Source organism: Aspergillus viridinutans (assembly GCF_018404265.1).
Source record: "Aspergillus viridinutans IFM 47045 DNA, scaffold_2, whole genome shotgun sequence".
NCBI classification, from domain to species: Eukaryota; Fungi; Ascomycota; class Eurotiomycetes; order Eurotiales; family Aspergillaceae; genus Aspergillus; species Aspergillus viridinutans.
Genome location: NW_025091218.1, coordinates 2,647,388 through 2,675,355, shown reverse-complemented (window position 1 = coordinate 2,675,355; position 27,968 = coordinate 2,647,388). Strand labels below are relative to the sequence as shown.

The 27,968-nt window shown below is 52.2% G+C and overlaps 9 protein-coding genes across 9 annotated transcripts; 7 read left to right on the top strand and 2 right to left on the bottom strand.

Annotated features, from left to right (window-relative positions):
• Positions 1–659: 659 nt before the first annotated feature.
• Aspvir_004440 (HPP family protein) lies at positions 660–1,607 on the top strand (the record flags this gene model as incomplete). The annotated part of the gene is made up of 2 exons (XM_043267668.1): positions 660–962; positions 1,026–1,607. The coding sequence occupies 2 exons, from the start codon at positions 660–662 to the stop codon at positions 1,605–1,607; spliced, it is 885 nt and encodes a 294-aa protein (XP_043123603.1).
• A 736-nt stretch (positions 1,608–2,343) lies between these two features.
• On the top strand, positions 2,344–4,258 carry Aspvir_004439 (ATP-binding cassette family ATPase ARB1; the record flags this gene model as incomplete). The annotated part of the gene is made up of 2 exons (XM_043267667.1): positions 2,344–2,934; positions 2,990–4,258. 2 exons carry the CDS (start codon positions 2,344–2,346, stop codon positions 4,256–4,258), a joined length of 1,860 nt encoding a protein of 619 aa, XP_043123602.1.
• Positions 4,259–4,866: 608 nt separating this feature from the next.
• Aspvir_004438 (TFIIH complex kinase subunit CCL1) lies at positions 4,867–7,668 on the bottom strand (the record flags this gene model as incomplete). The annotated part of the gene is made up of 5 exons (XM_043267666.1): positions 4,867–5,838; positions 5,916–6,249; positions 6,805–6,975; positions 7,041–7,345; positions 7,408–7,668. 5 exons carry the CDS (start codon positions 7,666–7,668, stop codon positions 4,867–4,869), a joined length of 2,043 nt encoding a protein of 680 aa, XP_043123601.1.
• A 731-nt stretch (positions 7,669–8,399) lies between these two features.
• Aspvir_004437 (proteasome regulatory particle base subunit RPT2) lies at positions 8,400–10,218 on the top strand (the record flags this gene model as incomplete). The annotated part of the gene is made up of 5 exons (XM_043267665.1): positions 8,400–8,556; positions 8,613–8,626; positions 8,709–8,774; positions 8,844–9,912; positions 9,965–10,218. The coding sequence occupies 5 exons, from the start codon at positions 8,400–8,402 to the stop codon at positions 10,216–10,218; spliced, it is 1,560 nt and encodes a 519-aa protein (XP_043123600.1).
• Positions 10,219–10,510: 292 nt separating this feature from the next.
• Positions 10,511–12,298, top strand: Aspvir_004436 (WD40 repeat domain-containing protein; the record flags this gene model as incomplete). The annotated part of the gene is made up of 1 exon (XM_043267664.1): positions 10,511–12,298. One exon carries the CDS (start codon positions 10,511–10,513, stop codon positions 12,296–12,298), a length of 1,788 nt encoding a protein of 595 aa, XP_043123599.1.
• A 969-nt stretch (positions 12,299–13,267) lies between these two features.
• Positions 13,268–15,841, top strand: Aspvir_004435 (DUF803 domain membrane protein; the record flags this gene model as incomplete). Its single annotated transcript, XM_043267663.1, has 2 exons — positions 13,268–14,264; positions 14,331–15,841. The coding sequence occupies 2 exons, from the start codon at positions 13,268–13,270 to the stop codon at positions 15,839–15,841; spliced, it is 2,508 nt and encodes an 835-aa protein (XP_043123598.1).
• Positions 15,842–17,056: 1,215 nt separating this feature from the next.
• On the top strand, positions 17,057–19,955 carry Aspvir_004434 (putative beta-glucosidase; the record flags this gene model as incomplete). The annotated part of the gene is made up of 11 exons (XM_043267662.1): positions 17,057–17,234; positions 17,307–17,399; positions 17,456–17,563; positions 17,623–17,699; positions 17,752–17,859; positions 17,915–18,093; positions 18,141–18,209; positions 18,262–18,477; positions 18,528–18,825; positions 18,882–19,120; positions 19,178–19,955. The coding sequence occupies 11 exons, from the start codon at positions 17,057–17,059 to the stop codon at positions 19,953–19,955; spliced, it is 2,343 nt and encodes a 780-aa protein (XP_043123597.1).
• Positions 19,956–20,328: 373 nt separating this feature from the next.
• Aspvir_004433 (uncharacterized protein) lies at positions 20,329–22,201 on the bottom strand (the record flags this gene model as incomplete). The annotated part of the gene is made up of 3 exons (XM_043267661.1): positions 20,329–21,924; positions 21,994–22,119; positions 22,178–22,201. 3 exons carry the CDS (start codon positions 22,199–22,201, stop codon positions 20,329–20,331), a joined length of 1,746 nt encoding a protein of 581 aa, XP_043123596.1.
• Positions 22,202–23,175: 974 nt separating this feature from the next.
• On the top strand, positions 23,176–27,097 carry Aspvir_004432 (GRAM and VASt domain-containing protein; the record flags this gene model as incomplete). The annotated part of the gene is made up of 3 exons (XM_043267660.1): positions 23,176–23,600; positions 23,677–26,339; positions 26,394–27,097. The coding sequence occupies 3 exons, from the start codon at positions 23,176–23,178 to the stop codon at positions 27,095–27,097; spliced, it is 3,792 nt and encodes a 1,263-aa protein (XP_043123595.1).
• Positions 27,098–27,968: the final 871 nt, after the last annotated feature.

Sequence of the window (27,968 nt, the reverse complement as noted above, 5' to 3'; positions counted from 1 at the left end):
GGGAGTTTCCATTACCAAATGCAAATCCTCTGAATGGAAGAACCAGAACAATTGCAACATCAAAGCAGAACCCAAGAACTGAGCGTTCTGCTGTACAGGGGCAATACATGGATGACTCTCTCCAAAACCCATACTTATTGTCCCTTTCCGCGATGATGTGGGCGTTGCTATGCTTGCCGGAAAAAAAGAGAGGTCAACCTTTGGAAATCTCCTCAGCGCTATGGCACTTATATAGGTACACGTGTGGTGATGGCATGCAGAAACCTCACTCCAAGACGAATTTCAGGCTAGAATTATGTGCTGATGGTCGCTGGACGGCATACTTGAATGGTGATCCCCTCTCTTCTCCTCACCAGTGTTGATTTCTCCTCATTTCAGGTCAGTTCTCCTCTTTGCCTTTCTCCAATTTGCAGCACATATATACTCCCGTTGTAGCCAATTGCCTATGTAGCTTTTTTTCTCTCAGCTTGTCATGTTTATCCTTTTGCTTTCTCGTGAACAGCATTTGTCGAGGAACGTATCACAGATCTTCATGTTACCCTAGTCTACCGACGTTAACCTACTTGTCGAACTTTTGGTATTTTCGTGGACTTACGAGGCTCACAGTTGTGTTATGCCCCCTGACTTGGCAAAGCCTCATCGGTGACACAGCTTCAGTCATGGTGCACCGACCTCAGCACGCAGCACCCCCCTCGAAAGGCTTTGACCTCTCTCGCTGGCACTTTGATATAGATGCCTATTTGAACCAGTATCTGCCCGCTCCACCATGGCGCTGGCTGCCTCGTCCTGTCTCTCATTTCTTCGGATATAGAGGAGATCAACCGCCCAAGGCTGTTGGAAACTTGGTGATTGCCTTTTGGGCCCTCATCGGAGCATTCTGTGGCGTCCTCGTTGTTGCCGAGGCCTCTTTGCATGTCCCGTCGTTCCAGGCACACCATGCACCCATTATCGTTGCTAGTTTTGTGAGTTACCTAATCCTTGGAATTCCAGGCTCCTGCTATTGCAACGATGCTGAGAGTTGACAGGGCGCCACGGCGGTGCTGGAATTCTCTGCCGTCGATTCCCCATTCGCTCAACCTCGAAATATGATAGTGGGTCAGCTGGCAGCGAGCATCATTGGTGTAGCGATTGGGAAGCTCTTTGCCTTGAATCCCCATGCTCATGCCTTACCCCAAGTCGGAGGAGCCCTTGCTTGTGCCATCACTGTCGCCTTCATGGCTATCACAAATACCACGCATCCGCCTGCCGGCGCCACTGCTCTGTTAGCCGTCACCGAGGCCTATGAACTGGGCTGGTACTTGGTTCCGGTGGTGCTGCTGGGATGTGTGCTGATTCTTTGCGTGGCATTGTTGATCAACAACATTCAACGGCGGTTCCCCGTCTACTGGTGGACTCCGCATAGCCTTGCACGTCCGAAACCCGAGGATGCTGAAAGCGTCAGGCATGAGAAAGAACCGAGTGTCAAATCCACTGAATCTGAGGACAGCTCTACAGATGCGCCTGAGCAAATAATCATTCGACGTGGTGAAGTATTGATGCCTGACAACCTCTGGATCAGCGCGGAAGAAAGGGAGGTGCTGGAGAGGGTTTGTCAACGAATACAATAGATCTACTTGTGCCTAGCTTTCAGCATATAGAGAGCAGCGCTAGAGAGATATAATGAAAAGTTACACATGATGCTTAGCCTCTGTTTGAACATGTCGAACTTTCTTTCATACATCCCATCAATATCACTCACTTGGATAGAGGCTGGAGCTGGAGGCTGTTAATGCCTTGGGCTTAAGGCTAAAATCACGTGTCTGAAAGCTGCCCAATCAGGCATGGCCGCGCCACGTACCGTGCAGTGACGTCGTTTGACCAATGAGGACCAGTCCCACTGAACGAATTTTCGATTGACGGCCACAGGGTAAGGTATCTAAAGACTTCTTTATCCCTTCCAACATCTTCTTGGGCATTGGTCTCCATAGTTTGTCGCCATCAGGCCTCTCGTTCATTGAGACTAGCTTCTCAATACTATATAACATTCTACTTATCTCGAATCTAACCCAGTTCGAGTTTCGAGTCCCACTACGAGTAGCGGCTGAGGATTCGCCTCCCGAAGATTATCGATAAGGGCTTCTAATAGAAGGTCAAGGATTCATTCTTGGATTTCGAAAAACACCCCACCTGAAAGGCTTTCGGTCGCCCCTCTCTACCTATTTTCTCCTTTCTCCCCGCTATCGATCCACTTTCGTCGAGCCTTTTTTTCACTTGCGTTCACGACCCTAGGCAGACTTTTGACCTTTTACCTGTCCTCTCCCTTTACCTCCCACCCTATCACCTTCCCCCATACATACCGCCAAAATGGTGTCTGCTTCCAAAGCCGCTCGTCTCGCCAAGCGTGCCGCCGATGGCGATAAGAAGAAGACCGTCAAGTCGAAGAAGGGTGATGAAAGCCCTTTGGTTGACGCCGATGGCGAACCTCTCCCTACCGAAGATCAGCCCGCTACCACCGAGGAGAAGATGAAGGAAGTCGAGAAGCTCACCGCACAAATGGATAAGCACGGTCTGTCCGACCGTGTCACCACCGGTGTTCTGTCCTCGATGGCTTCCTCTCGCGACGTCAAGATTACCTCCGCTTCCCTCGTGTTTCACGGCAAGGTCCTCATCACCGACTCCACTCTCGAACTCAACTTCGGTCGTCGTTATGGTCTGCTCGGTGAGAACGGATGTGGAAAGTCCACTCTGCTCAAAGCTATCGCCACTCGCGAGTATCCCATCCCCGAGCACATCGATATCTACCTTCTGAATGAGGGTGCTCCTCCCAGCGACCTTGGTGCCCTGGAATGGGTCGTTACTGAGGCGCAGAACCAACTGGACCGCATGGAGAAGCAGGCCGAGGAGATTCTGGAAAAGGATGGTCCCGAGAGCCCTATCCTGGAAGATCTGTACGACGTAAGTTCTTTTGACTTGCCCCTACATAGCAATATCATGTTCTAATATGAAGCAGCGCATGGACAAAATGGATCCTTCCACCTTCCACACTCGTGCCTCCTTGATTTTGACCGGTCTCGGTTTCAACAAGCAGACCATCCACAAGAAGACCAAGGACATGTCCGGTGGTTGGCGTATGCGTGTGGCCCTTGCCAAGGCCCTGTTCGTCAAGCCTTCTCTTCTGTTGCTGGACGACCCCACCGCTCACTTGGATCTCGAGGCCTGTGTGTGGCTGGAAGAGTACTTGAAGAAGTGGGAGCGCACTCTGGTGCTTGTTTCTCACTCTCAGGATTTCTTGAACGGTGTCTGCACCACCATGATCGACATGCGCATGAAGCAGCTCCTCTACTACGGTGGTAACTACGATTCGTACCACAAGACTCGCAGCGAACAGGAGACCAACCAGATGAAGGCCTACAACAAGCAGCAGGAGGAAATCGCCCACATCAAGAAGTTCATTGCTTCCGCCGGTACCTACGCCAACTTGGTCAGACAGGCCAAGTCTCGTCAGAAGATTCTTGACAAGATGGAGGCTGAAGGCTTCATTCAACCCGTTATCCCCGACAGAGTCTTCTCCTTCCGTTTCGCTGAAGTCGAGAAGCTTCCCCCTCCGGTTCTGTCCTTCGATGATGTTTCGTTCTCTTACTCTGGCAACTGGGACGACACCCTGTACGAGCACCTTGATCTTGGTGTCGACATGGACTCCCGAACTGCGCTGGTCGGCCCTAACGGTGTCGGCAAGTCTACTCTCCTCCGGCTCATGACCGGAAAGCTCCAGCCCATTGCCGGTCGTGTCAGCCGTCACACTCACTTGAAGCTCGGCATGTACAGTCAGCACTCGGCTGAACAGCTGGACTTGACCAAGTCCGCTCTGGACTTCGTTCGCGACAAGTTCCCCGAGAAGAGTCAGGACTACCAATACTGGCGTCAGCAGCTCGGTCGCTATGGTCTGAGCGGTGAATCCCAGACTGCCCTCATGGGTACTTTGTCCGAAGGTCAGAAGAGTCGTATCGTCTTCGCTCTGCTGGCCATCGAGAGCCCCAACATGATTCTGCTCGACGAGCCTACCAACGGTCTCGATATCCCCACCATCGACAGTTTGGCAGATGCCATCAATGCCTTCAGCGGTGGTGTCGTCGTCGTGTCCCACGACTTCCGTCTTCTCGACAAGATCGCCAAGGACATCATGGTGTGCGAGAACAAGACCATCCGCCGCTGGGACGGCAGTATTGGCGAGTACAAGGACCACCTGCGCAGGAAGATGGTCTCCGAGGGTGCTGTCTAAAGCGCATTCCGTCTCTGCATTTTTGTTACGATTGGAACGTTTAGAGATGACCCCCCAAAAGTGCCGCAGGGAAGGAAAAAAAGTTTTTCTTCCAGGAGTGATGACGTATCCTGGAGCCAGTCATACAGTACTGGCTTGCGTTTTTTCTTTACATATTTTTGTTGGAGATATTCTTCTGCTTTTTTACTCTCTCATTGTTTGGGTGCGCCTTTTAGATGGTCCGTTTTCATACCTCTCATCCTCCTACTAGAGCTGAGCTGAGCCGAGCGTGATGGCTGAATTCCATGTTCCTTACTCTTTCATCATCATTCCCATGATACCTGTTATAGACACTTCATATAGTCTTGCCAAATCCAGTCGGTCATCTTTGTAACTCTGGCCGATGATTGACTATTATATCTATCCATGCACATGAGCCTCCTGATAGTCTTGATTATATACCGGACCTGATATAGTGTACGGAGTGAGGTTTACTGACCTCGATTCATCTTCTCTTGGAAATTAGATCATTGACAATAGAGTACATTGACTAATTAGGCTGCGGTTGTTCCACTACCGAAATCTATTCGAAGAGATAGGTATAGATCAGTTTTCTGACCACATTAGCTCTACGATGAATGCTGTTGCTCGCCAACTGGCCCCTCCTTGACCCGTTGCGCCACCAGCTCCCCGCCAAAGATATCTCTCGCCTCCCGATCCCTCTGCTCCCGCTCCAGCTTCCGCTTCTTCGCCTGCCGCTCGACTTCACTTTCCGAGGTGGCGCCTTCGCCTGCCGATGCGGCGACGGCGGCAGCAGCAGCAGCAGGGATCCGCTTCTGTCCGGCAAGGGAGATCTTCTCCGGGTTCTGACAGTAGTAGAACTTCTTTCCGATGCGTTTGAGGTTCTTCATCTGCTCTGGGTCGGAGTTGAGGGGCTTGTATGATTGCAGGAGGGCAGCGCACTCGTTGAGTGTGCGGAAGAGTTTCACACGGAGGTCGTAGAGCAGGTTCCCCGCTTGTGCGTTGGAGCTCTGAGCGGCTGGCCCGCCGAGTTTTGTGTCGAGGTAGTATTCAGCCATGGGGCGATCGGCGAGCATGAAGGCCGCCAGCCAGATCTGTGAGGGGGTGTAGAGGAAGTAGGCGTCTGTCATTTGGGCGGCGGTTTTGAGGAGTTCGCGGGTTGTGGTGTGGGCGCGGGCGATCCGGTCGGTGATTGAGGAGGACTGGAGAGCGTTTGGTGCGGCGGGGACGGCGAGGATTCCGCGGCGTAGGTCTTCTGATGTCTGGTGAGGGAGGTGAGGCGCTGGCTGGCCCAGGCCTTCGGCCATGGCTTGGAGTTCCATGACGCCGCCTTCGAGGCCGCGGAAGGGGTGGCGGACGTCGAAGGTGAAGCGGAGGCTTTGCATGATGAGGAATTCTGGCGCGATGATGTCTTCTGCAGTTGTGTCGCCTGGGACCTTTTCGGCGAACTGGCGCAGGGACATGTAGAAATTGTCCGTCTTGGTAGCAAGGAAGAGCGCGCAGGGCATGATAGTCTTGGGAGAGTAGGTCATTGGCGAGTTGCTGAGGTAGAATCGACGGATGTACTGAATCGAAGTGGCCTGTTAGAGAGAGACGTGCGACGTTAGTTATATGTCCATTCGCGGTTATGCGCTTCAACATCAGACGGGGTACGCACCCGCACTGTCGTCGGCAAGGGTGGCTTATATGTGTCCGCCAGCTCCACGGCCTTCTCGCAATAGAACCTCACTAGCTCCTTCTCTTCTTCTGGTGTCAAACAGTCAATGTCCTTCTCTTCCGCTCCCTTGCTATCTGCAGTAGTCCCAGCTGTAGGAGTCCCCGCAGCTGACGAGTTGGCTGACTGTCGCGCCTCCCGCGCTCTCCGCAGTGCCGCTCGGACTCGTTGGCTAGCGACAGCATTTGTGTTCTCCCTTAAGGACCGTAAGGACGCCTCCGTGAAAGACCAAAGTTTATACTGTGATGAGGTGCGATAGATATCGTCCTCAAACATCCTGCTTTGGAGCTCGATCGTTAGGTCCCACGGACCTGGGCGAGGGCAGAAGCAAGAAGAAAAAAGAAGGATATAATTGCGATAGTAAGGTGGTATATTTTTTATACCAAGATTAACAGATTTCCATCAGTGCATCAACAAGAGAGCAAGCTGTGTCGAAAGAGGAAGAATCGGAGACGATCAAGCTCGGCAGAGTTCAAGAAAGAATGGAGACCCACCGCTTATCGATATATCCTAGCTAAAAATAAGCCCAGCAGCAACATTCTACGATGAACTGTATTTCGGAAAGCTCAATATCAAGTTTATGGTAAGAGACAGGAGATGGAAAGGAAGCATAAAGTATAAAGTAGACGGCCACAAGAGCCAGAAACAAGCAAAGAATAGTTCATGAAGACATGACATAAGGCAGTTGTTGCTCCCAACCATAAACAATCTTCATAGAAATAGATTGGAATCTCTTGAAAATAGAGCGTTCGCCAGGCACCATGCATTCGTTCAGTTCCATCCGCTATCGTTGCTCAAAAATATATCAAAGAGTCATCACGTCCTCACTTACGGCTCACCCAGGAGCCGTGCGGTAATATCACCCATATAAGCTTCATCCAATTCATAGTCCTCTCCATTCATTCGATCAATGCCGTAAAATTTGAAAGCCGCCACCACTCGATCCACATCGAAGCCCATGCTGCAGAATCGATCAATCAGGTCTTTGTTATATCCGTCGTACCTATTGACATGCATGAGATACGATTCTCTAGAGGTAATGAAACATGAAACATGCGTGCTACGTACTTGGAAAGATCTTCCCTTTCTTGCTCCGCCTTGGCCCTGAGTTCCTCCTGGCGGAGAGTTTCGTCTGTTGCTCCTCCACTACCCTCTCCAGCGTGTTTTCGGGGAGCCCCAGCGTGGATGACGGCCCATTCCCGGGCGACACGCTCGAACTCCTTCGGTCTTCGCAGTAGCATGGTGGCTACCTCCGCATCCTGCGGATCTTTGGGCTCGGGAGTGCTGAGTAAGGACTGCAAGGATAAGAGTGCGGATTTGATGGTTAGAACCGGCGACCATGCCGATGACAGCGTATCGAGGCAGATAGCGCCCTATAGGAACGTTAGAGATCATGTCCTGACAAGGCAGACGGCTGGACGTTGATGATACTCACCGTTTGGCTGCTGACATTAGGATGCCAGACCTTGGTCACGAACTTCATGACAGGCGGCCGAAATGGGTAGTCGTTGGGTATTTTGATATCAACTTCATAAGTACCACCTTCATACGGTGTACCCGGGGGCCCCGGAAACGTGCCACGCAGATGTGTTATATCGTCATCTCCTTCCACCGGTTCGACAGTAATTTGCGAATGAGTATCCGCCCGAATATCCGCAATCTCCTTTGCGATACGCCGCGTTCGATTCGAAGCCATAAGTTAAATGGAATGATCGACCGAGTCACGGACACGTAAGCGAGGAACCACGCTTAGGAGTAGATGATGTGGTTAGGAGAACCGAATTTGATCCGAAGGGTAGTGTCGGGAATCGCTAACTATGGAACAATTTGGTACTTATCAGCAAGAGCGATCAGTTATTTTCTGTATCATTCCGAAGTGTGAAGGCGAAAGGGGAGAAGGTGGGACGGGACGAGCCAAAAGAGAAAAAAAAGTAAACATGCTTGTTGGTATTGGTAGGTAAAGGCATATTGAGACTCGCTTTTCTTTCGAGGAGGGGAGATGGATGAGGGGATGACGAGACAGATGAGGAGTAGTTTGGATACTCACAGAATAGCTCAACAGGGCAGATATATGAACGCTGTTTGCAGCAAGACAGCTTAAAGCTGAAGCTCTAAAAAAGAAGATTCAAAAATGCAAAAGAGCTTAGACTATATTGTGCTGTGTGTAAGGCAGAAAGCTACCTACCTTAAGCTACCTGACTACAGAGTGTTCTAGATACTAGGTGGTCTACCTTAAAGAGGCTATATTATTTACTTGCCCGCAGCCGCCCTGGTGACGCTTGAATTCCACTATCATTCGCCAGTAAAAAGCAAGAGGCTGCAAGGCTGTCAACCATGGATCTTCTTGCCTAGATTGGTAAGGTAGTAGTACTCTACGTAAGGTAGATGCCTTAGGCGAAAAATAAGGCGGCACATCACGTGCCAGGGATGTCGGCCGCCAAGACCGGACCAGATGGCGACAACAGCTTACCTGAGAGCTCTCTGTCCGTCTCTCCAGCGGAAGCTTCACTCACTCACTACCTTCACGCCTTCATCCACCCTTTATCATCAACCACCTCCCTCAACGACTCCTGCTGGTATCAAGGTTATTGTCGTCAGGGGTCTAATTCTGGTACCACTTCGTAACTCTTATCTGCACAGACTCTGGGAACATGGTATGTATATCAGAGCGCTTCGTCATTAGTGCCTTGGTTGCCTTTGTCCCGTTCGAGCCAGACTAACATGTCTTGAAAACAGGGTAACCAGCAGTCAAACATCGGTGGAGGCCCTGGTGGGGATGGGAGAGATGATAAGGATAAGAAGGTGAGCCGACCTCTTTGACACGCCTTCTGACGCTGCAAGTCCAGTAGCTGACAAAGCCTACGTCTCCAGAAGGAGAAGCCTAAGTACGAACCACCACCACCACCTACAACCAGGATTGGGCGGAAGAAGCGCAAGGCTGCGGGCCCTAGCACTGCCTCAAAACTTCCCGACATTTTCCCTACGTCACGATGTAAATTGCGATATCTTCGAATGCAACGAGTCCATGACCATCTGTTGCTCGAAGAGGAATATGTGGAGAATATGGAGCGTCTGCGCAAGGCCAAAGCTCAGGCAACACTGGACTCTGTGAGCCGAGGCGACCTGGATATCATGGACAGAAATGCGGACGAAAGGAGCCGCGTGGATGACATGAGAGGCAGCCCCATGGGGGTCGGCAACCTGGAAGAGCTTATTGACGATGACCATGCGATTGTCTCGAGCGCTACCGGCCCCGAGTACTACGTTTCTATCATGTCCTTCGTTGACAAGGATCTGCTGGAGCCCGGTGCCAGCATCCTTCTGCATCACAAGTCTGTATCTGTCGTTGGTGTGCTGACGGAAGAGTCCGATCCCCTGGTCTCAGTCATGAAACTCGACAAGGCACCAACCGAGTCGTATGCGGATATTGGTGGTCTCGAGTCGCAGATTCAAGAAGTCCGAGAGTCTGTCGAGTTGCCCTTGCTCCACCCTGAATTGTATGAAGAGATGGGTATCAAGCCGCCAAAGGGTGTCATTCTCTACGGTGCTCCTGGTACCGGCAAAACCTTGCTTGCCAAGGCTGTTGCAAACCAGACCAGCGCCACTTTCCTTCGAATTGTCGGAAGTGAGCTGATCCAGAAGTACCTGGGAGATGGTCCTCGGTTGGTGCGACAGATTTTCCAGGTTGCTGCCGAGCATGCGCCCTCGATTGTCTTCATCGATGAAATTGATGCCATCGGTACCAAGCGTTACGACTCTACATCTGGCGGTGAACGAGAAATCCAGCGTACTATGTTGGAGCTTCTCAACCAACTGGATGGTTTCGATGACCGTGGTGATGTAAAGGTTATTATGGCCACAAACAAGATTGAGACTCTGGATCCTGCCTTGATTCGTCCTGGTCGTATTGACCGAAAGATTCTCTTCGAAAACCCTGACCGTGAGTACCGTGCTAAGGATCTTGCTGTAGTTCACTGACTGACAACCCCCAGAAAATACCAAGAAGAAGATCTTCACCCTGCACACGTCCAAGATGTCCCTCGGGGATGACGTTGACCTCGACGAATTTATCAACCAGAAAGACGATCTCTCTGGTGCAGATATCAGAGCTATTTGCACAGAGGCCGGTCTGATGGCGCTGAGAGAGCGCCGTATGAGGGTACAGATGGATGATTTCCGTGCCGCTAGGGAACGGATCATGAAGACTAAGCAGGATGGTGGTCCTGTGGAGGGCCTGTACTTGTAAGGTGGGAATATGGTCGATAGGTGCCTTGTATCTACCTAGATTGAGCAAGATGGCTTCTCTTTAAGAGCCTTTCAATGATGTATTCTACTAGTGAACCGAGCTACCAATCTCTTTGGTGATGTTTACCTCCATCCCTTTCATAGGTGTGGAGACTGATAAGCCGATAGACTGTGGATGCAAACGCCGCAAACATTGCAAAAGTGGCAAATGGAAGCAGTTGCAACATTATTGGCATTATCAAGTCATTTTCGATTAGCTTCGAACAAGCACTTTACAAGATTCCTCGATCACAATGGACGGATTCGATGAAGAAGCATTCAAGAAATTTTTTCCGAGTAGCTTCGGCAAGCAACAAAAGCAGCTCGATGTGAATGCTCAGATCAACCGCACCAAGCGGTCGGAACTTTCAGCTAAACCAGATGGCGATAAAAAGGAAGAGACTGACACCAAACCTGCAGTCGAAGACGCTGAAGCCGAAGATGACACAAAAGGACACGATCGAAAAGCCGATTCAGAAGATGATTCCGACGACGACGACGATGTCTCTGATGAAGAGGAGGAGGACGAATTCCCAGTCTCTCACGAGCTTCTTATCAAGACGCATGAGCGCGCAGTGACGACCATGACGGTGGATCCGTCAGGAGCGCGACTGATTACCGGGTCGACTGACTGCACACTCAAGCTCCATGACTTTGCCTCTATGACACCGTCCACTGTGCGCGCATTCAAATCCGTCGATCCGTCTGCTAAGAAGCAATCCGCCGCCCAAGAAACACACCCGGTGCACTATGTCGCATTCAATCCTCTGTCCCCAAGCCATGTCATGGTTGTTTCGGCAACGCCGCAACCTCGGATTTTGGACCGCGATGGCGATACCCTGACCGAATTTGTGAAGGGCGACATGTACCTGAGGGACCTTCATCATACCAAAGGCCATGTAGCGGAAGTGACTAGTGGCGCTTGGTCTCCGACCGATTACAACTTGTGTGTCACAGTAGGAACGGACAGCACAGTTCGCATCTGGGACGCAAACGTCGGCCGATCGCAAAAGGAAGTCATTGTACACAAGTCTAGGGTGGCTGGATCCGCTGGTCGGAGCAAGATGACTGCCGTCGCATGGGGCTCCCCCAAACAGGGCGGTCCTAATATTCTCGTCGCTGCTGCCCTCGATGGAAGCTTGCTGATGTGGGGCGGGAATGGACCGTTCGCTCGGCCTAGTGGGGAGATCAGAAATGCGCATACTCGCGATACATGGACGAGTGGACTGGACATCAGCTCCGACGGAAGACTAGTGATCTCCAAGGGAGGGGACGATACCATCAAGCTCTGGGACACTCGAAAATTTAAACAACCGATCACCACCGTCTCGCATCCGTCGAGTTCAGTTCGTTATCCGTCTTCCAACATTGTCTTCTCACCTACGTCGGCCAATGTCATTATGGGCTCAGAGACTGGTCATCTACACATTCTGAACCCAGCTACCCTGAAACCCGAGCTTGTCACGCCAGTCACACCTGGGTCACCTGTCATCACTGTTCTCTGGCATGAAAAGCTCAATCAGATCATTACTGGTTCCGCCAACGCCGAGACACATGTTCTCTACAATCCCACTATGTCGACCAAGGGAGCTGCCTTGGTCATGTCCAAAGCGCCTAAACGTCGCCATATCGACGATGACCCGTCGCTTACCATGGACCTGTCTGCTGGCATCTCGGGCGACTCCGTTGTGGTCGGATCGAACGGAGTCCCTCACTACAGCTCCGCTACCTGGTCTGCCCGTCATCCAACCATCGGGCTCACGGCTTCGGGTCGTTCCAGGGACCCGCGACGACCACACCTGCCGGCAACTACTCCTTTCGGAAAATCGCAGCCGGATGAACGGCATATCCGCGAAAATATTCCTCTTAGTTCCATGCGAGACGAAGACCCTCGCGAGGCGCTGCTGAAGTACGCCGAGAAAGCCGAGAAGGACCCGATTTTCACCAAGGCATGGAAAGAAACACAGCCAGTACCGATATTCCGAGAGCTCAGCGATGACGAGGAAGAGCAAGAACCCGATAAGAAGAGGGCCAAGCGGTGAAAGGATCGCCCCAGAAGAACCTTTCTACGTTCCTGATTTCCTGGCATTTTGCATTCTCCTGTAGCTTGGGTAGGTGTCCTTTCGAACACTAATGTATATATATGCAAGATGGAAGGCGTTGCGGGGGAACATGATTTTTCTGTTTAGTGTAATCAGATTCAAAACTATCATCGATGGACTAGCATCAATAATCAGAGATACCCTCATCCGTATGCATCCATCAGGATTGTTATGCATATTAGACCCGAGTAGCAGAGAGAGTTGCCAGCTGGTGGGAAATTGATGCTCGATGACGTTGGACAGGAGATGGCTTTCCAGCTGTGGAGGTCAGACCAATAATAATGATCCTCTAGGCGGAAATGGCACTTCGATCGCTTTCTCTCACTACTTTACTGGAAAAGGCTATGAGCTCGCACCAACCTGTCTGCCTTAGCTTTGTCACTACTCACGATGCTGCGCTTGAGTCTGTTCTCATCCGCTGCTTTATTGATTAGATCGTCTGAGCGATCGTTCGTATTCTCGCAATTCTAAATCCGCGCCCAGTCAATCCTCCCGACCATCCCGGTCGTTCTACGTTGCTCTTGAACAGCAGCAAGACCCCCCCTTTCTGTCCGTTGCTGGCCGACATCGTTGCTCTTTTATTGTTGCCAGAGTCTCGTTTTGTCTTGGGAAGTGCAGATAAAGCCTGGAGCTTAGTAAAGTCACGGAACAGAATGCGCCATTTTGCAGCAGCATGAGCGATTGTTTACGGTTGAACTCGAGCATCATTTTCATCAGATCGGTTTCTTTCAGCGCCTTGAGTACACCCATCGAGTTCTCATCCTCAGTCTTCAACCCGCCGTCTTCCGCATCATATTGGGCATTTTGGCCCGGCTGATAACGATCGGTGTGTCAGCGGAGCTCTCAAAGCTCCTCAACCCGTTTCTTTCCCCTTGCCTGGTCGTCTCTTATTGTGTTTTTTACATTTGAATGGCTTCCTTTCAAGAGGAGCCCTTAGCAGCAGGCCTGCTTACGGTTCTTGTCACTTCTTTCGCCGCTACTCCGACCGCCGCCGCATCCGCCTCTTCATCGTTTCGAGATTTCCCTGCGTCGACGTCGGGGTCTGATTCAAATACCGGCGGCCACAATGGAGGACATATACATGAATGGTCGTCTCTGATTGGTATTGTGACTGCATTGGTGGGAAACGTGCTCATATCTCTGGCGCTCAATATTCAACGTTACGCTCACATCCGGATCGAGAGGGAGTGGGAGCAGAGCAAGCTCCAAAGGGAGTTACAATGGAAACGGGCCAACTCGGGCCGGAATACAGCAGGTGCCTACGGAGCTACTGTAGATGAGGAGGATGACAGAGAACCTAGGCGAGAGAGAGGCCCGTTTCCTCGTTATCGAGACGAGTCTCCGGATTCCGGGCCAGAACTACCCGAGGACTTTCTGAGACGGAGCGACGAGTTCTCGAATGGAGAATCCGGCTCGCGCAGTCGCCTACGCGAGTCCTTTCTATCAGACCAGACTATTCGTCCTGGGGATAAGGATTCGCGCCACGGCCGGCGCAAATCATACCTCCGGTCGCCGTACTGGTGGGCGGGCATCGTGCTCATGTGTCTCGGAGAGACCGGTAACTTCATGGCATACGGGTTTGCTCCTGCATCGATTGTGTCCCCACTAGGCGTCGTCGCGTTGATCTCAAACTGTGTTATTGCCCCAATAATGCTCAAGGAGAAGTTTCGGCAACGCGATGCCTGGGGGGTCCTCATTGCAATCGCTGGCGCTGTGGTGGTCGTGCTCAGTGCCAGTTCGTCGGAAGAGAAAATCGGTCCACATGATATATGGGTTATGATCACACGCTGGGAATTCGAGCTGTACTTGGGTCTGACAGCCTGCTTGATAGTCGCTCTCATGTGGGTGAGCCACATGTATGGCTCGCGAACTATCCTTATAGATGTCGGGCTAGTCGCGCTGTTTGGTAAGTCTTAGTCATTATCGATGCGTTGTTCGATCGTGTGAACCAAGTACTCATTCAGATATCAAGGTGGATATACCGCTTTGTCGACAAAAGGCGTCTCGTCACTGCTGTCATTTACGCTTTGGCACGTTATTACCTTTCCGATTACCTATCTATTGGTGTTTGTCCTTGTTTTCAGCGCTCTGATGCAGATTCGGTACATCAACCGGGCTTTGCAGCGTTTCGACTCCACGCAAGTCATCCCCACGCAATTCGTGCTCTTCACATTGTCTGTTATCGTTGGAAGTGCTGTGTTATACCGCGACTTTGAGAATTACACCGCCGAGCGCGCCTCAAAGTTTGTCAGTGGCTGCCTTATGACATTCCTAGGCGTGTACTTCATCACGAGTGGCAGAGTCCGTGCAGATGACGAGTCTTCTTTCTCCATTGATGACGAGGAAGAAGCGATTGGGCTTCTGGGAGGAGAGCGGTATCAGGACAGTGTTGACATTGCCCGTCCTGCGCATCAAGCCAGGGCACGCAATCCCGGGCAAAGGCAACCAGTATCTGGCGAGAACGATCTACAGTCCCCGTCGGGATCTCTACTGAGCCATGGGATTGAGGACGTCGATGAGGACCAACTCACTCCCAAGGATGCTCTGTCTGCTGCTCCTTCATCTCCTGTCGGCTCCCTGACCGCGGAATCTCTTACACAGCCATCTCCCGGGCATCCGTCTTCTTTGCACTCGCACTCACTGTTGACGAACCCATGGGCGGACCACTTGGAACAACACGTTCAGGCTTCCAAATCCGAACCTCAGCTTCACCGACCAGCCACTCCTCCGAAACCGTCCGAAAATGCCAACAGCGATTCAACAGTCCTCTTGCAGTTTCCGCCGGCCCCTGGCATTGAAGATCACGGTCACCAACCCTCGTCTCCATCCAAGCCCGACCACGTCGAATCGGCTGGCCGAGCAAATATCGTCCCCCAAACTCCTCCCGCAAGGAATTTGCGCAATTCTATATCCAAGCATTTCTCTCCAGGTCCACTTCTCCCTACCCTTTCTGCAGGTTTCAGTGCGGTCGTTGCCGAATCACTCCGCCGTGGCGAAACGAGTCCCATGAAAGACCGAAAGACCCATAAGCGATCCGCTCGAAGAAAGCAGCTAAGTACAACTGTCTTCGACGGCTACATGCGCAACAGGGACAGTGACTTGGGAGTCCGTTCAGATGAGGTGGATGCGGGTGTCGGGAATGACCATCACCTTCCATTCCAACTTGCGACTGCTCGACTCCATTCTACTGGGGATCTCCCGACGGCTCCTGGGACCGTTGGTAACTCCACCCCAGTTGTAGACTCAGGAGATCAGTCCATCAATCCAAGTGGAAATGGTATCACCACGCTGACCCGACTGCGCAGCTTTAGTGATTCATGGAGTGGAGGTCTAGCATGGCTCGGTGGAGCTCTACGAAAGCCTAACAGCGGCAACAAGGTGTTGGACAATCCGACAGCAGTCGAAGCAGCCGAGAATGACAATATCACCGAGACGCATGATGGAGAAGGCGGTCGCCAAAGTGGCGCAGATACGCAGGCATAGGCGTGAACGGAGCACATTTTTTTTCTCTGCGGTGGCAGGCTCACTCAAGTCGCCGGTACATATTTTGTTGTGATTGTTGTAATAATGGGTGGTTGGCCGGTTTGATTCTGAGTCCATATGTTTATTAGATATACCGTTCCTGTCTTTTAATAGTAGTTTTATACTTGGACATGGCATTGCCGGGTTTGGCTCCATTATATACATAAACATTGAGCCATTGTTGCAATGCGAGTCCAGGTAATAATTGACATCAACAATTCAGGGGGATCTCTCCCAGATTCTCCTCTCCCCTGGCTCCCATGCTTCCAGTCCCTGATTTCTGAACGAGGTACCGTAATGCGATCCTTGACCACGGCCCACTGTCATGGCAATTGTGGGAAATGATCAGCTAGCAGGCGCAGGATTTCTCTTGTGGTTTCTGCGTTGACTTGCATCCAATGATTCCATAGGTGGAAAATACCCATCTTGCAGCAGCCTAATTCCCTTAGATCCCAGCATGGATCATTTATTCCTCTCCAGTCTCGACGGCTTGCTTTGATTGAATCCTGCTAAAAGCGCAATTAAGTCAGCCACTAGGCATTTCTCCTGCTAAACTTTCATTCTTAGGACCTTGAATTTAGCCGTCCGAATGCTTCTCCGCATCTTGTCATCGCTGCAATTCCGGGGATATCGGCTCAACTCATTCCCCAATCCCTTAGCAATTGCGAGTTGCCATTGCTGTCCAAGCCAGTTCCGTGTGGATCTTTGCTCCGTACCACGCTGATGTATTCATTCGCCAATATATGACTTCCTCAACTCCCCTAAGGCCCTAATGGTGTTTTCGAGCCGGACTCATCTCCGCACTCGTCCTAACCTCCAACCTAAAGCACGATAGCTTGGACGCTTGCCTCTTTTCTATCAGTCAGTACAATCGGCTATTAGATTGCGATGGCGATGGAGGCAATTTATTACGATGGTCTCTTATTTTACCTTTTTCTGCTCCGAGCATGGCCTAGCCACATGCCGAGACGAGAGTAATTACAGGACAATGGCGTGCATTGCGGAGACTGCAGAGCGCAGACTGCAGCAGCGTGGTAAATAGATAAATCGGCGTGTCTCCCTCGTGGATCAATTGTCCTTTTCTTTTTCTCTGCCCCCTGCATGGCTCGCTGAGGAGAGACTTTTCAATTATAGTTTCTACAGGGAGGGTTTGAATCTGTCCATCTTCGCACCAGGATGGTTGGAACTTTCCTCTCCAAGAGCTTGCTGCTCTTGCAGCTTGTGTCGGCTTTGTCTACAGGACAAGCTGCTTCGACGCCGCTGTACAAAGATGCCAGTGCGTCTGTGGAAGACCGAGTGAGCGATCTTCTGGGCCGGATGACGATCGAGGATAAGATGGCCCAATTGATGCAGGGTTCGTTGATGATTTGCTCCCTTTGGGTTTCAATAGTCCTGCTCATTGACAAGCTAATTGGGCTGGTTGCAGGTGATATTACCAATTGGATGAATTATACCAGCGGAGCATTCAACTACACCGGTCTTGTCGAGAATATGAAGATGAAAGCGGGATCGTTCTATGGTAGAGAAACCAGGTCCTGACTTCAAGCGAATGATAGCATTGACAATGTTTTCCAGTTGGCTACCCCGTTGCTTGGGATTGGATTGCTACCAATGTCAAGCGAGCCCAGGATTATCTCATGCAGAACACGACGCTTGGGATTCCGGCGCTTGTCCAGACTGAGGGTATGGCTGATTATCGGGTTCACTCTTGTCAAATGCTGATGGCAGTCGATCGTCTATAGGTATTCATGGTTTCTTGGTTGGCAACGCGACAATCTTCAATTCACCCATTGCGTATGGCTGCTCCTTCAACAGAGAGGTATGTATTCTGCATATTGCTGTTGGTCTCACATCTAACACAGACATTATAGCTGGTCCAAGAGATGGCCAAATACGTAGCCCAGGAAGCTCGTACACTTGGTGTCACCCAGCTCTTTGCTCCTGTCGTGGACCTGGCTCGCGAGCTGCGATATGGTCGGGTAAGCCATGCGATCGGTCGTCTATCATGCAGAGGGCTAACGTACCCGCTTCTAGGTCGAAGAAACATTCTCCGAAGATCCATACCTTGCAGGAGAGATGGGCTATAGCTACGTCACGGGTCTCCAGAGTCTCAATGTCTCTTCGATGGTCAAGCACTTCATGGGTTTCAGCCAGCCTGAACAGGGTATCAACACTGCTCCTGTTCATGGAGGCGAGAGATACCTGCGCACAACGTAAGTGGCCAAGGGATAGGACATGGACGAACCACTGACCTAGAAAGTTGGTTCCCGTCGTTCAAGCGAGCAATCATTGACGCTGGTGCATGGAGTATCATGAGTGCTTATCACTCGTAAGTGTGTCTTGACAGTGGCCGTAAGAAGTCGTTGACAACCTTTGCTTAGATATGACGGCATCCCTGCTGTTGCGGACTACCATACTCTGACCGAGATCCTGAGAGGCGAATGGGGCTACGATTTCTTTGTCATGAGTGACGCCGGCGGCACAGATAGATTGTGCTCGGCGTTCAAGCTCTGCAGAAGCAACCCTATTGACATGGAAGCCGTCACTCTTCAGGCTCTTCCCGCCGGCAACGACGTCGAGATGGGCGGTGGTTCCTTGTAAGTTCTTGTCTGGGATTTTATCGATCGTCTGCTGACAATATACAAAGCAACTTCCAGAAGATCCCTGAACTGGTCAAGTCCGGCAAGCTTGATATCAAGACTGTCGACACCGCCGTCTCGAGAGTGCTGAGAGCAAAGTTCGAGATGGGCCTCTTTGAAAACCCCTATCCCGCCGCTCCCGAGTCTCAATGGAACAAGCTCATCCACAGCAAGGAAGCTGTCAAGCTGGCCAGGCAGTTGGACAAGGAGTCCATTGTTTTGCTGGAAAACCACAACAACACCCTGCCTCTGAAGAAGAAGGGCGACATTGCCGTTATTGGACCCATGGCCCATGGATTCATGAATGTAAGTGCCGCTTTGCAAAGTTCATAACATTGACAACCGTTGCTCATACCCATTAGTACGGAGACTACGTGGTCTACAAGAGCCAGTACCGGGGCGTCACTCCCCTAGACGGTATCAAGGCCGCGGTTGGTAAGAATGCAAATATCCACTACGCCAAGGGATGCGAGCGATGGAGCAACGACCAGTCCGGCTTCGCCGAGGCCGTGGAGGCAGCGAAGAAATCCGACGTGGCCGTTGTCGTCGTTGGCACCTGGTCGAGAGATCAGATGGAGCTGTGGCAAGGGCTCAACGCAACGTGAGTCACCCCCAGTTGAGCGAAATACCCTGCATCGCGAACTAACCCTTTACACAGGACCGGCGAGCACGTCGACGTAAACGACCTCTCCCTCGTCGGCGCCCAAGCCCCCCTGATCAAAGCCATCGTCGACACCGGCGTGCCCACCATCGTCGTCCTCAGCAGCGGCAAGCCCGTGACGGAGACCTGGCTCTCCAACTCGACCGCCGCCCTGGTCCAGCAGTTCTACCCCTCCGAGGAAGGCGGCAACGCCCTCGCCGACGTCCTCTTCGGCGACTACAACCCCTCCGGCAAGCTCTCCGTCAGCTTCCCGTCCTACGTCGGCGACCTCCCCATCTACTACGACTACCTCAACTCGGCCCGCTCCATCGGCGACTCCGGCTCCGAGCTGCCCAACGGCACCCTCGTCTTCGGCCACCAGTACGTCTTCGGCAGCCCGCTCCCCTGGTACCCCTTCGGCTACGGCAAGAGCTACTCGACCTTCGAGTACGGGCCCGTCACCGTCGACAAGCCCAACGTCACCGCCTCGGATACCATCACCGTCAGCGTCGACGTGACGAACACCCACACGAGCATGGACGGGACGGAGGTCGTGCAGGTGTACATCCAGGATGAKATTGCGTCGGTTGTGGTGCCGAACCGCCAGCTCAAGGGGTTCGAGAAGGTGGTCATCCCCGCGAAGAAGACCAAGACCGTCAAGATCCAGATCAAGGTGCAGAATCTGGGGCTGTGGAACTCGGCGATGAAGTATGTTGTTGAGCCGGGGGCGTTTACTGCCCTGGTGGGGAGCAGCTCCGCGGATATCAGGGGCAATGCTACCTTTTACGTGCAGTAGAGTAGATGCTGTTGTGGCTTTTGTACAGGTGGTCTAGGGTTGTGCGTTTGGGGCAGGTGTATATAGTTTATTTATAAATTACTTGTCAATATGTGCAGGGCTGCGACACTGGCATTTGGTAGATTGGCGTATGCCTGATAGGTTGTAATATCTATGGACTTGTCCATGGAGTCTGTGCTTCGGCATAGGAATATGTTAACATGACAATTCATCGTTGTCCTATAGATACTTTCCAATCTTATGTTCAATGGTGAAGCTTCGAGCGTAACATATTTTGAAGACTCTGGGGGATATCGCCTAGAGTTCCTCTGTCTGAGCACAACCTGCAACTAATATGGCGTGGCCACCTGCACAACTAGCTACAATACAGGCGCTAGCTATCAGAGGAATCTGCTTTCGCCTCTGGCCCTACAGTTTCGTTCTCCGTGTCGCCATCCGATTTTGACTTGGCGCTCTCAGTCTGCTCCTGGGTGCTGGGGTCGGGATTAGGAGTAGCCCCGGACCTGTCACTGTTCTTGACTGTATCCGCCGTAGAAGAAGGACCCGCAGCGGCTCTACCCTCCGCCCGTCTAGTCTTCGCTCCTTCCTTCAATTTCTCCCATCGTTCTCGGTAGCGGCCCAGGACGTCCCGTAGTTTCTCATTCTCACGGCGGACGCGCTCCAGCTCCTTTTCATTGCGGCGCATGCGCTCTTCCAGCTCCTTGATACGCTGGTCCGAGTCCAAGCCAGCGGAGGGAGACACAGCGGCGGAGGAGCCCTGAGCACCGTAAAGATGGTCGGGCCACGGGCCGTTGTGGTGGTGCATTGCTTTCAGGGACTGCTGCAGAGCCATGGAGGATGACTGCGCGTTGACTTCCCACATGTGCAGCCGTTTGGAGAGGGTATCGGATAGATGCTTGAGCGCCTGATTCTCCATCTGCAGTTCCTCCATCGTTTTGGGGTTGTGCAGGCTGGTGAGTTTGTCCGCGGCGCGACTCGCCCGGCCGCGTGAGCCCGTCAGACTCTGGCGTAGCTCAGGCGATGCGGGAGTCTCGCGCGCATCGACAAAGTCATCGTCCGCCTCGTCGAGGCTGTTGCGCCGGGCTTCCTTCTCGGCTCGGGTGAGGATGCCGGCGTACGAGACTGTGCCCCCTGTGGTAGGCACGACGTAGAACGATTCTGCGGTGTTCCCTGCTCCGTTGCCGCTTGAGTCTCGGATCGCGCGGAGGGCGGCGCGGGAGAAGATCTTGCTGACGTCTGGCTCGATGAACTGGCCGACTCGGTCAGAGGTTGCTTGATGGCGATCGACTTTGGTGTCGGCGGATGATTTGCGTCTTGCGGAGTCGGACTGCGTGGATGTGTCTGATCCGAGCGGGAGACCGGCAAATGCTAGAGGTGCAGAAATTTTAGAGATGAGACCTTCAAAAGTCGAGTAGAAGCGTTGGAAGGGCTCCTCGGAGGGTGTTGTCTTGGTCTTCTGCCGCCCTGGTTCGACCGCTTCCGGCGGCACGAATTGCTGAGATGTGATTTCGGTAGGACTGGTGACTGGCGGGGACCAGGGTTGTTTTGATGCAGATACGCCGCTCGGACGGTCCCTTAAATTGTGGGCTTGCGTTCCTCGTAGTCGTGACTCTCCGGTCTTCAGCTTGCTGGGACCCTCGGTCATCCTCGCCCCCGCCTGTTGCGAGGATACAGTGGGGGAAACGGGAGAGGCACGGCGGGGGTGGGACGGTATTCCTCGTGCAAAGGCCAGGTTACTGGCAATGGAGGAGCTTTCTCTTGCCGGTAACCGAGTGTTGCCAACCAATCTAGGTGGCTGCTGCTGCGCTTGCTCTGGCGAGGTCTGGGCTAACCTCATCGTCTCCGATTCTCCAGTTCCGGTCTGCGCAGTGGCAGCGGATGTAGTACTGACTGGATTCTCATGTTGAAAGCGAAGGATTTGAGCGAGCTTCTTATGATGCTGCTCGAGCAGCTGGAGAGTACGCAAGGCCTGCGAGACAGATAATGAACACCGCGTTAGATCTTGACTGAATGTTGAATTTCAGCAATGCAAATGTACCTCACGGTCGAAAATATTTTGGGCAGCTGTCGCAAATTCGCCAGCAGCCAAGTCGTGTTCCTCGCTCGCTGCCACAGGATTGGCTTTGCGCGTCTCTAGGACGGCGTTGCGGGCGTGGGTATGAGCCTAATTCGGTGGGATTAGTAGGAGGAAGTACTGCGGTACATAGATGACCAGCACATACCAAGGTTAGCGGCGCAGTCTCCATGGCTGCTGCGTGGATACCGATTGTACCTAATGATCTGTATGCAGTTGTCAAAAGCAGCTCAGTGAGATGAGGGGAAGAGCATGAAGAGATAACTCTGATAGGAAGTCGTGACGCCATACGCAGACCGCCAAAGTGTATGAGCCTAAGGCATCAAATGAAACCGTGACATTACCTTACCTTTACCTTTTGCAATAAAGGTCCCGATCCGGACAATCACATTTAGCACCCTTCAGGAACAGGGGGGGTTTGAAAGTACTACCATTCACTACCTATGTAACTTGTCTAGTCCGTACTCTTGCCCCTGTCGACCGTAGATGATTGATCTAGAATTTTGATGCCAAAAATATGTACTGTAGTACCATAAAGAAAGCCACAGACTCCACTCCCAATCCAAAAATAAGCGTGGGCCGGGTGTAATACCGCTTCATGACAGCCATTAGATGCTGGGTGTCCACAGTCTCACAGGGGAGGTGGTAATACGCATACATCGGAGCTTTCTGCAGCGGATCTACCTGGTAACCTGTCGACGGTCGTCGTCATTTTCCTGTGACCCTCCTCAGCTTCTTCTCCATCGTGTCCCTCACTGATTTTCGTTCATTCTGATTCATTTTTATCTACTCTATATCTACAAATTCTGATCCCTCGATTCTAAGAGAGAGAAAACCAGCACATTCACTCCCATTTGTTGTGAAACCATGCTGCTGGGAATGCGGTCGTCCACAACCGCTCCCCCCATGCTGTTTTTTCCCCCTCTTCCCTATAACTGTACAGCCTGAATTTCAGCCACCGGTCCTTGATGGACGCTTAGGCAAGAATTCTGTACTGTATTTCAATTCTGCCACACTCAAGAAACGGCTTAAGGTTTCCCTTCAGATCATTGATTGGACTGGAGTAAACATTACTCACATTCTGCGTCGGCTCCTCGACCCCGTCCCCTCGTTTCCTTCCCTTTTCCGCACTCCGCTATATTCCTCATGGAGGAACCCACAATCCCGGAGCCTCCTCCGGTTCCCCAGACTGAACCACAAGGTTTCAGTAAATCCAATCGAACCTGGACCACTCCCGCCGACTTAGACACCATGTGGAGCTCCGGCCGCAGCAATGGGCGCGCGTCAATCTCATCCGGTTCTGATAGACCTAAATCACAAGCGGGCGAAGTAGCCGAAACCGCAAAGGCAGGTTCCAGCGGGTTTTCCAAGCTACTGAATGCTCGGCGGAAGCGAAAGAAGGAGAAGGAGCAGAAGCAAACGGAGGAACTGTCACTAGTCTCGGAGAATGATCGGGACCTACAGGAGAGTCGATCAAACGAGTCTCGCGGCGAGTCCTCGTCGGCGAATGACAATCTGAACCCGCCGGGCGAAGTCATCAATCTTCTAACTGACGATTCTGAGCCTGATCGGTAAGCCTTGACGCATAGCTCCTCTACCATTCAGGAGAAGCATTTAATTACTGACGCTCTCCCTTTACCTCTGAAGGACTCCTCCTCTCACTACTCGAAATTCCCATACCGGCTTCTTCACTTCCTCCTCACCATTAATCAAGACTACCTCTGTGGACCCGAATGACACCGACGAGGCGCAGGCAGACGCCGAATCCACCGTCAGTGGGCCAAGTGCAACTGGCTCGGAGACTTTCCTGGAAGGAGAACTCTCCAGACCCGCTACCTCATCGGGCCCTATGTTGAGTATCCCAGAGGAGCGCAGCAGTAAGAAGCGCAGCGTCTCGCCGGGCAGGCGGCTGAAAAAAGCGTTTAGCTCAAATTCAAACAAGAAGGATTCCAGTCGCGAACGAGCACCTTCTACCTCGGGCGAGAGCAAGACGAGCGGCGGCCTACTAAGCAGAAGAAGCAGCCTCTCGTCGAAGCGCAGCCAGACCATGTCCATCGAGCCCCCGCCTGTACCCACACCAATTCTGACGGACGTCAAGGAGGACAAGCCTCTGCGGATTCCTGATGGACCCAACCCGCCGAGAACGCCGCCACATACTGCGCATCCTGCACCTCAAACCACCGTGACCCCTCCCACTCCGACTAATAGTCGCTCAGAATTCCCTAAATTATTCTCCTCCCCTGACGTCACAGAGTCTCCAGAGTCCGTCAAGTCGAAGGACCTACTACCGTCAGGCGTCATTGTAAGCACGTCTGGAAACATGATCTCGCACCGACGCGTGCGGTCTGCATCCTCCGCGTCTCACAAGCCTAGTAAACTCTCAAACTCTATATCCGCGTTGACCCCTACCGCCGAAGAACCTAAATCTACTTCCAGGTCTCCGTCCAGCAACCAGCAAACTGGTTTCTTCTCCTCCGTATTTTCCGCCGCCCAGAATGCCGCGTCGACTCTGAGTAGCAGCCTCAATCCACAAGCCAAGGCACGAACAGTGGCCCAACCTGAACTTGCAGCCTCCGACGAATCACAGCCCAAGGGCACAGCGGAAGGCTCGAAAGAGAATGAGAGGCCAACTGGGGAGAGGAAACCATCTGCCATCGATACGCTGGGGTCTGGAGACTTAAATTTCAGCCATCTTGACATTGATGTGCCTTCTGGCGGCGTTTCGACTCCCGATGGCGTTGTGATCACGAAGCCTGATAGGGCGCCTGAGAAACGTGCCGCATACCAGAAGGATGAGGAGGCAGCAAGACTTGAGGATCAACACGCTGCGCGTGCGGTCTATATGGCTTATGAAAAACCTTCTGAACAATCGTCAGCGCATCCGGCGGAGGAGGGCCTGGAGTTGCAATCAACCAACTCCCTTTCACGCACAGATGATCAGACCACTCCGAGCGGTAGCATATTCGAGGGCGAAAGTGGCACTCGGCCTCATCGAAGCGGAAGCGTGCGAAGTCGACTGGCTCAGAGGCGTCATCGAGGCTCTTCCGGTGCGACCGCATCAACGGTGGGACTGGTTGGGGCTAGCGCCATTGCTCTGGGGGTACCGGGCGCCAATGCCAGTGTGCCTCGCCTGACCGGGTTCGCTGTGGCGAGCAAGAAGAGGAACCGGGATTTCCATCAACTGTTCCGTAGTGTTCCCGAGGATGACTACCTCATTGAAGATTACAGCTGTGCCTTGCAGAGAGAGATCATCCTGGCGGGGCGTATCTACATCTCCGAAGGGCACATTTGCTTCTCCAGCAATATCCTTGGCTGGGTTACCACTCTCGTCATCAGTTTCGATGAAATCGTCGCCATAGAGAAGGAATCAACCGCGATGGTGTTTCCCAATGCAATAGCCATCCAGACATTGCATGCTCGTCATACATTCCGAAGTCTACTCAGTCGAGAGTCCACCTATGACCTGATGGTAAACATCTGGAAGATCAACCACCCGGCCCTCAAGAGCTCCGTCAACGGAACCAGGGTTGCGACCGGTACCGGTGATAAAACCGAAAAGGCTGGCGAGAGCGATGTTGAGAGCGATGTTGACGAGGAAGACGAGATCTATGACGAGGATGAGGAGGGAGACAATGCTGAAAGCGTCTTCGGACCAGGAGGCGCCAGTGCGAACGGCAGCGAGCGCTCACTCCCTACGAAAGGACTCAGCCGGCAAGCCTCCGGCCTGCTTCAGAATGGCAATGGTACAGCGCCGACTGCGATGCCCAACTTCAACGGAGAGTCGAAGTCTGGCAAACCGAGTCCAGGTGGGGATGCAGATGCTGACTTCCCGGGCCCGGCGACTCACCCGCCAACGGAGTATACCGAGCCCAACGGCCAGTATGACAAAGTCATCAAAGACGAAATCATCCCAGCTCCTCTCGGTAAAGTGTATTCTTATGTCTTTGGACCGGCATCCGGCTCGTTCATTCCCAAGTTTCTTGTTGAAAACCAGAAGTCGGGCGAACTCCAGTTCGAGAGTGAAACGAAAGGCCTTACAACCGAAAGCCAAACCAGGAAGTATTCATACATCAAACCACTCAATGGCTCCATTGGTCCCAAGCAGACCAAGTGCATCAGCACTGAAACCTTGGATTTTCTGGACCTAGAGAAAGCTGTTCTCGTCACGCTTTCGACACAGACTCCCGATGTGCCAAGTGGGAATGTATTTTGCACCAAGACCAAATATTTGTTCACATGGGCACCGGGCAATCAAACACGGTTTTTTATGACTTGCACGATTGAATGGTCGGGCAAGAGTTGGTTGAAAGGTAACATCCGTTTTCGCAGCTTGACAAACGTGGACTAACGCTAAGAGTATATAGGTCCTATCGAAAAGGGTGCCATTGATGGCCAGACCACATTCGGCAACGAGCTTGTCGCTGCCCTCAAAGCCGCTGTTGCTCCCCGTGCTCGTGGCGCTGGCGCTACCAAAGCAGGCGGTAAAAATGGTAAACGTAGAAAGACCGATACGGGGCCCGAAGAGGCAGCCACTGCGGCCTCTAACACAACTCAGGGTGCGAATGTGTCGCATGCCAAGTCTTGGGGTTTTCTAGAGCCGGTCCATGGGCTGCTTGGGCCTGTTGTGGATATCCTCAAACCGGTGTTGAATGGCAATGTTGCTGTTCTGGTTATTGGCATTTTGCTTTTCATGGTCTTGTTCCGAAGCCCTTCTCAAGCCTCGCGGGTGTCGCATGATATAGGATGTCCTGGTTATTCCTTGCCTCAGCGGCTGGCTGCCTATGAAGAGATGTGGCGAAGGGAGGAGAGTGAACTCTGGAGCTGGCTGGAGGATCGAGTTGGCATGGAGGGGATGGCCTTTCCGGCAGCTAGCCGACCCACCGATTCCCAGCTGCGCCAAGGTTCCCTTCAGCTGCAGGACAAGCTGCGCAATGAGAGGATGTCTGATCGCGAGGTGAACCATGCTATCAGGACTACTCGCGAGCGGCTCGACGTCCTCGAAGAGATGTTGAGCAGACGAAACTCGCAAAAGACCACCGACGATGAGGCGCTACATCGAGAACTGTGATACCCATGGAATGGATCACAGCCGTTTTTCACACACCTACCAAATCCCACATCCGCCTTCTTGGTTGACGATCAGCTGAGACTTGGCGTGTCCCTCACTTGAATTCATTTTCCATCACTCTTCGTACCTCCATGACCGTGTTAAGCGGGTCGTTTGCTCTTCGACATGACTTATCTTTCGTCTTCATTTCTAACTCTATGTTGGACAGCGATCAGCTATTGGCGTGAGGTCCAGTCTCACTTTTTCCCCATCCATTGTCTTCTTGCTCATATCTCCGTACAGTTTGCTTGAGCCTCCATAGGTTTTCTTTTCTTTGGTATTTGAATATCTTGTAAATGAGCGCCAACTGCATGTCTATATCACCTCTCGCTTTCTGTTCTTTCTTGTTTTCGGACCCTCTCTTGGGTTGTATAGGACGATTTCTACTTCGCTCAGTGCATAGAATGCAAAACATCTTTTGTCAAGGTACAATTCGAGGTCACTACAGCTAGTGGATGCGTAATGTGAGATCATGCTACGGAGACATGGAGGCTTATGATGTTGGAGCAATCACATCAAGATTCGGAAACAAATGCTCTAGACGGCCCTGAATCTAGACAACAAAATCGCTAGCAAGTTGTCAAGCACACAAAACTATACAGCAACAGTCTCAAGCACACAGAGAGTATATGAACGGAATCAACTCCAAGATGCCATATATCAGAGCCATAATTATAATGCACATGTATAACGTGGAAGTAAGATTAGATGGGGTAAATAAGTGATCGCACAGGCGGATATAGTACATGGTGATGGCTAACACCGATGACCCGAGCGATCGGGTATATTCGTAGTCTTCGTAATGTAGTAGACAGGGGAAAGAGAAGGAGGA